This window comes from Tupaia chinensis, unplaced genomic scaffold, assembly GCF_000334495.1.
Source record: "Tupaia chinensis unplaced genomic scaffold, TupChi_1.0 Scaffold000346_1, whole genome shotgun sequence".
Taxonomy (NCBI): Eukaryota; Metazoa; Chordata; class Mammalia; order Scandentia; family Tupaiidae; genus Tupaia; species Tupaia belangeri.
In genome coordinates this window covers 5,712,117-5,719,855 of record NW_006159840.1, presented here as the reverse complement: position 1 = coordinate 5,719,855, position 7,739 = coordinate 5,712,117, and the positions used below count along the sequence as shown (strand labels likewise).

At 49.2% G+C, this 7,739-nt stretch overlaps 1 protein-coding gene across 5 annotated transcripts in view; it reads left to right on the top strand.

Annotated features, from left to right (window-relative positions):
• PDE10A (phosphodiesterase 10A) overlaps positions 1-3,681 on the top strand; it is a 303,105-nt gene extending 299,424 nt beyond the window's left edge. For all 5 annotated transcript variants that reach the window (XM_006152260.3, XM_006152256.2, XM_027773359.1 and 2 more), the window contains exons 21-22: positions 98-186; positions 2,754-3,681. In XM_006152260.3, coding sequence (XP_006152322.1) covers positions 98-186; positions 2,754-2,871 — 207 coding nt within the window. In that variant the 3' untranslated portion in view covers positions 2,872-3,681. The remainder of the gene's footprint in view (positions 1-97; positions 187-2,753) is intronic.
• Positions 3,682-7,739: the final 4,058 nt, after the last annotated feature.

The following is a 7,739-nucleotide window of genomic DNA, read 5'->3' as shown; positions in this document are numbered from 1 at the left end:
AGAAGAAAAGTGCTCCTTGAGGAGGGAAGTCCGCTAGAAATCCCTCACGTGCGGCTTTTTCTCTCTCCATGGCCGCCACCCTGTCGCACCGAGGCAGCTCGGGTTCTACAACGCCGTAGCCATCCCCTGCTACACCACCCTGACCCAGATCCTGCCTCCCACCGAGCCGCTCCTTAAAGCATGCAGGTATGGACACTTAAAGTCATAATGTTCTTTAAAAAAAGACTAGGATTCTATAGAATTTCTCATTCCCTCCACGAAGGTGTTCTGTCTTAGGTACAGTTTATAGTAAGTGTACGGTGTTATGTGTGTGTCCTTTGGGGACAGCTTTCCAGGGGGTGGCTGAGTCAGCTGGGTGTCTGCAGCTCCAGCAGACAGTCATACAGGTCTTGCGAAATGCAAAGCACAGGGGCAGGGTGGGCCTGGGCCTGGGGCAGTGGAGCTCTGATGACTGGCCGGCAGTGGCGGGGCGGGATCTTTGCTCTCTCTTATCCCTGTCTTCAGTCTGGATCAGTTCCCGATGCTTCTCTCGTGGAGGTCGAAGCCGTTCTTGCCAGGGTAAGCTGCTTCCAGGTTTAGGAGAGGGCACCTGTGCCGAGGGCCCGGGGTCTCCTGCAGACCCCAGCAGGTCACACTGTGCTGCTGAGTGACACAGCGGCACCCCGCTGTTGTTCTCTCACAGCACGACGCCACACAGGTGTACGCGAGAAGTGCTCACGCATAGCCATGCCTTCTCCCAGGGGGCACGGAGTTGGTTTGTTTTGTTTTCCTTAGGTGTTGGCCCAGCCCAGGGCTGTCTTTACCAAACAGGGCAGTCCTGTCTGTTCCAGCTGCTTTTAGGAAAAGGGCCTCAGCTTAACGGCAGCTTACTGAAATGGGAGAGGGGTTTGAGTGGGCCCTTCCTCTTTCCGTTTTCAAAAAGAAATGTGCGCCATCTGCCCTCTGCTCTGGCTTCAACGTCGCCCTTGCCTCTCTTCATCTTATTTATTTACTGGCTGAACTCACTTAAGAATGTTGGAGTGGTTAGATTTCCACTTTATTTTGAAAATTCATTCCCTCCGAGGAAGGCAGAGGCAGCGTCCAGGCAGCAGGTGCACGCTTCCCCTGGGACAGCCAGTGTCCAGTCCTTCTGCTCCCAGCCATGACCCCGCCCTGTGCAGAGGCTCCCGGAGCACTGCAGGACAGCAGGGGAGAGACAGTGGCTGGAGAGTTTTAGGCAAAACCAAGACCTAAATAGCACACTCCCATCCTCTGCTATTGAAACTTACGGAATTTTTTTAAGGAAAACAAACAAAATCAATAACCAAGGACATCCAAGCTGATCTTGTACTCTTCCGCTTTAAGAGGGGCGTCTCTTTCCTCTCTGCTCTCAGGGGCGCAGACCTCATGCCCCAGCTTCTTTTCTTGCACCTTAACTACCTCACCAGCAGTCGGTGAGCCAGCCCTTCACTGTCACCGAGGGCTGAGGCACGTGGACAGGACGGAGTGCGGGCTCACCTCCACGCAGTCAGGCTGTAAAGGAAATGCCCCCGAAGAGAGTTGGAATGCCAGTCTAAATCCAAACTGGATTTAGGGCACAAAACTAGGCACTACTCAGAGGTCCTTTCCTACCCAAGAAGTTTCCACATTGTGTGTTAAATATTAAGAATCCAGCCGAAAGAAGTCTTGCTGCGGCCAGCAAGCACCAGAAATCGGAAGGGATTTGAGGCACTTCAGGGGACCGAGTGAGGGCCCGATGGTGGGCTGCTTGGGGGCTTTGATCCATTCCCGCCTCAGCCCCCTTTGCTGAACCACGTCATCTTTCAAAGGCTGGAATTCATCGCATGCCGTATGTTCGAGGAAGCATACCAGAATTAGTGCATGTCTTCCCCAAGTATCAGGAACCCTCCAGGATCCACGAACACGTGACCTGATGATCTGAAATCTATACATGAAAGCACAAAGTGTGTGCTTTGGGGGACATTCTAGGGACTTCTCTTACCCAAAACCTTCTTAGTATATTTGGCAGAAGAGTTCAAGGAAAGAATTTTCAAGTTGGGTTTGTGTGAGTTTTGTGTTTGCCAGAGCCAAGGCTTCTCCTGGTTTGGCTTTGCATGGGGAAGCCGGCCTGCCAGGTCTGCCAGAGCAGGGCAGGCCTGTGGGTCATGACCCCAGGGTAGGACGGTCCAGGCGCCTGTTACGGCCACAGTAAAGGTGCTGGGGAAGTCCATGCCGCCCTCCAGGTGAGAACTCACCAGGACGCAGTCACTTTCTCACCCTAACGAGCAAATTCTGCATGTTTGGACCAGGAAGGGCTTCAGGCGCCTGCAAACAAAGGGCATAGCATTAAAAGAGGGTGCACCTGGCTTCACGTGTCCTGTGGCAGGTTCACAGGCTCCCAGGAGCCACGCTTTCCCTGTGGGCATGCTAGCAGCCCAGCCTTCCCCGTGGTGCTGGCCGTCCTGCCACTGTGGCGGCCCCTCCTTCATCCTCAGATCCCTGAGCAGCGGCTCAGCTGCGCTCTCTGCAGCTGGGTCCTTCTGGCCGACTCAGAAGTGGCAGATCCCAAGCTCCAGCCCTGCCTGGGGACAAGGCGTGGCTCGATGCTCCTTCTGGAGCAGGCTCTGAGGCCGCCTGACCAGGCACACTTCCACCGTCCCGGGCAGCACGCCTGCACAGGTGCCCCGGACCTGGTTCCAGACTGGTGGCAGTCTTTGATACAGGGCCCAGAAGTCCTTTCAAACCTGACCTGTCACTGCCTCTGTCCTCCCTAGGGATAACCTTAATCAATGGGAGAAGGTGATCCGAGGGGAGGCGAGTGCGGACTGGATCTCAGCCCCGGCCGCGGCCCCGGAGGTCTCCGAGAAGCTGCCTGTGAAGATCGATGACTGACGGCCGGACCAGCCATCTGCCCGCAGAGTCTCATCTTGCTTCTTTGACTTTTTAATTTTATTTTTTTGGGGGGGAAATCTACATCTGGTAACTGGGGTGCAAACCTCTTCAAGAAGGCAACATCCAGTAAATCTGCCAGCAGGTGGCTTCCTGCAGGTCTCGTCCCTAACGTGTCACCGTGACCACGAGGACCTCCTTGTGCTGATCCAGCCGCAGGCCTTGTGATGCCATCGACTTGTGGACCCACCTTTTTAATAGGCTGTTTGCCGAGACCTCCCTGGGAATGGACAGAAATTATGCAGGAAAGGGATATTTCGCCGTGGCATCTTTCTGGTGAGGGTCTCAGAGGTACTGTTTCGCCCCGGACTTGATGTGACACCAGTGTCATTCTGGCACTCTTGGTCACGAGCAGGAACTTTGATGTCCGCCGTTCCCGCCTGCAGCTCTGGGCAGTGCCACGGAGGGTGGGGCAGGAGGGACGGGCAGCGTCCTGCGTTTGGAGAGGTGGGCCCAGACCTTCACCCGCAGGGCTGGGAAGAGCAGGTTAGCAGTGGGGCCCGCCCCGAGCAGAGCTGCAGGGACACAGCGAATTACAGGGCGGCGAGTAGCGCAGGAGACGGCAGCGAGTCGGTTCAAACTTCTTTCTTCATTGTAGTCTTGGCTAGCTTACCCCTTTGAACAAGCAAAAGCAAGGTACACACATTTTTTTTAAAGGTCAACTCTTACAGACATAAAATGTGAATTTTAAATAATGGTTCCTTTATACTTTCACTTTGTGTCATTGCAAAAATTATAGACTCACATTCAAAATGAAAGTTTACTCCAGAATTATTTACCTGAACTATCTTGCATTTCTCTCGATATCAGATCCAACCATAAATTAAGTGTCCTGTCATCCCCGTCTACCTGGGGCAGGTACCTCATGGCTCCTGTCATGCAGCTGGGCCCATGGCAGGAGCAGGCACCAGGCAGCCTCTCTGTCTTCCCTCCTGTTCCAGATCCAACTCTACAGGGGAACTTGGCTGGCAAAGTTTCTTCTGTAGAGTGTTTGATAATGTTACTCTGTAACAATGTTTGGAAAAGCTACAGAAACAAATCTGACCCCTTCCTGCAGAGACTCTAAGGCAGTCCCTTCTGGGGCATATTAATATTTCACCAGGCCTGTGGGTGGTTCCAACCTGAAGGAACCAGGGAGAGGTGATCAGTTAGTCCACACAGACAGCTCATTCACTGTCCATATGGCGGGGAACTGAACGTACTTCCAATCAAATAAAATGTAAAAATACATATTCAATACTGTACACATTGTTGTTCATATAAGCTTGGTTTTTGTAAAATTAAACTGGAGGTTTCTGCAACATAGTTTAGTTATGTTGTAGCCGAGTGGCTATATATAAACATTGTTCTTATTTTAGAATTAACACTATGTGTTCAATTCCCTTATGGGCTTCAGAAGGCTGCCATCTTCCCTATGTTTGTTATTGTAATTATAGGATATAAGAGAGGATTCCACTGTGGCTAGAAACACACCCACACATGTGTGTTGATATATGTAGACACATGCACATAGAGGTATATATGATACACACTCATGTATGTAGACATGACGTGTGTGTGTGTGTGTGTGATATATCCACTCGAATATGCATAAGAAAGAGAAAAGGGGAAGATAGAAAGAGGGAGAGAGAAGCAAACATGTAAGAAAAATGGAAATCAACTCCATTGTTCTTACACAGTGATTTATTTGTGTTGGGAAATACTGTATTTGCTTGGTACTGAGTTGCTGGAAAGTATGTTTTTCCCGTGTTAGTGTGTTCATAGAGCCGAATTCTGAAGAGTTGCGTGTTTTTCTACATACAAGTCTACCCAGCTGGATCCCACGAGATGCAAGAACAGAAGTTAACTTAGGGCCTAACTTACCTTGGAGACTGGATTGCAGGGAGACGATGGAGAGTGTTGTGTTGATGGAAGGCTGAGCTCTGCTTCTTGACCCAGAGCAGTCGTGAACAGGCACCTCAGTGCTGCTTTCGCATTGGAAGGCTGCCTGTCTGACAGGATCCTTGCAGGACCTCCTCTTAGCATGACAGGCCATGCAGATGTCTTCTGTTGCGTGACTTTGACTCGCAAGGGTCCCCCCAAACATGTGGCTTGTCGGTTGGTTGATTCCTTGTGACGTGTCGTCATAGTAAAGGCAGTTTGAACGGGGACAGTGCTAACGTAGGCTGCTCGGTGTGCTTCTGCTTGTGTGGGATTCACTTGGCAAACGTAGTACCCGAGATGAAAGCCCGGGACGGGTGATGGTCCTCTGTTTTGGAAGGCATGCAGTGAAGAGTATTTTTGTATTTTGGCAGATACATTTAACAGGCAAAGTTCTGAGCTGTTTCCTATCTTTTTCCTACGACTTTTCTTAAAAGGACAGTGTGGTAACAGAAAATAGGCAGACGGTGGTTATTTTACCAGAAGTCTTGAGGGGTGTCTCATCAAGGCAATGTTATGTATTTGGCCAAATTTTTCTCATCCAGATGAAGTTTAGTAACCAGCTGTGAGCATATGCAGAGTTTTCAAACTGTAGAAATCGGAATTGGTTATATTGATTCATAATAGGCAAGTTTTATGGTCACATGCAACCGTTCTGCTATATATCCACTCGAATATGCATAAGAAAGAGAAAAGGGGAAGATAGAAAGAGGGAGAGAGAAGCAAACATGTAAGAAAAATGGAAATCAACTCCATTGTTCTTACACAGTGATTTATTTGTGTTGGGAAATACTGTATTTGCTTGGTACTGAGTTGCTGGAAAGTATGTTTTTCCCGTGTTAGTGTGTTCATAGAGCCGAATTCTGAAGAGTTGCGTGTTTTTCTACATACAAGTCTACCCAGCTGGATCCCACGAGATGCAAGAACAGAAGTTAACTTAGGGCCTAACTTACCTTGGAGACTGGATTGCAGGGAGACGATGGAGAGTGTTGTGTTGATGGAAGGCTGAGCTCTGCTTCTTGACCCAGAGCAGTCGTGAACAGGCACCTCAGTGCTGCTTTCGCATTGGAAGGCTGCCTGTCTGACAGGATCCTTGCAGGACCTCCTCTTAGCATGACAGGCCATGCAGATGTCTTCTGTTGCGTGACTTTGACTCGCAAGGGTCCCCCCAAACATGTGGCTTGTCGGTTGGTTGATTCCTTGTGACGTGTCGTCATAGTAAAGGCAGTTTGAACGGGGACAGTGCTAACGTAGGCTGCTCGGTGTGCTTCTGCTTGTGTGGGATTCACTTGGCAAACGTAGTACCCGAGATGAAAGCCCGGGACGGGTGATGGTCCTCTGTTTTGGAAGGCATGCAGTGAAGAGTATTTTTGTATTTTGGCAGATACATTTAACAGGCAAAGTTCTGAGCTGTTTCCTATCTTTTTCCTACGACTTTTCTTAAAAGGACAGTGTGGTAACAGAAAATAGGCAGACGGTGGTTATTTTACCAGAAGTCTTGAGGGGTGTCTCATCAAGGCAATGTTATGTATTTGGCCAAATTTTTCTCATCCAGATGAAGTTTAGTAACCAGCTGTGAGCATATGCAGAGTTTTCAAACTGTAGAAATCGGAATTGGTTATATTGATTCATAATAGGCAAGTTTTATGGTCACATGCAACCGTTCTGCTACCCTTCCAGACTTGGCGAATATCATTTTAGCTATGTCCTTGGAAACATAGCTGCATGCCAATGGCAACATGAAACACTGATCTTGGGCAGTGTAATAAAATCCGAAAAGAACTTCAAGGATCTTGTTAGTTAGTCATCAACTCTGTGAACTAGTTAACTAGAAACATTTGAAAGGCAACCAAGTTGTGTGGCACCCAGTTCTCAGGACTGTCCCTCTCCCTAGGGCAGGCAGTGTGGTCCCTTTCCCAGCCTTATTCCGAGGCCCGTGAGAAACATCGCGGACCAGAGACCACACCCCGGACTCTTGGCGGGGCAGGGTCTGGACAGGGGCTGCTCCATGCATCAGGAGGGTGTTTCCACAGAGTTCGTCTGAGGTTTGCTCCATGTAGGTTTCCTCTTCTTAGCATGCTTTTTCGATATTTTTTAAATTTTTGTACAATTTCAATGCATTTTGCTTTGTCGGTATGGTCATGCACACTGAATGTGTTTGCACAGGGCACACGTGTTTCATAAATCCTTAGATACCCGGGTTGTTTGTTCACTGGGTTTAGTTTTGGGCATTGTGGGTTTTTCTGGCCTTTTAATCAAAGTTAAGGTTTGAGCTTTAACAGGACTAAATTACCCCTATGCTTGGCCTTGCCTTTACTTTAAGGACTGCAGTTCCTCCTTCCTTCCTGGATGTTTTATTTTGCTTTTCTTGCTTAGTCTCATTGAAGACATTTCAGGGGGCACACTGCAGTTCGTTCCGTCGAGCTGGGTGCATGGCGCTCCCTCTCCTTGTCAGACTTCTGTCCCCGTTTGGCTTCGTAGACATAGTCCCCCCGGGGACTGTACGCAGGAAGGTTCTGATTCGGGCTTTTTGTAAGAATGTCCAGGAACAGTGATGCTGACGGGGTTGCAATTTTGTCGGGTCTCAGACCCATGAGCACAATCGAGGTTTTGAAAATCGCTCCCATCTCTGTATATTTCAAATGCGCACTCACCTTCTACACCTGCAAATTGCGCTGAGGTCAATTCTTTAAACTCATCAGTCATTTCAGCGGATCCCTTCTATCGCCAGTCATTGGCCGTCAAGTGGCTGAGAACGCCGTCACCCTGGTCTCCCAGGGCCCGCCATCTCCTGGCTGTCAGATTGTCATGTGTGCATATTGATCCTGATGCACATTTTAATGACTTCATTAAACATTTATGTTTAGATTAAGTTTAAATTAGCGATACTG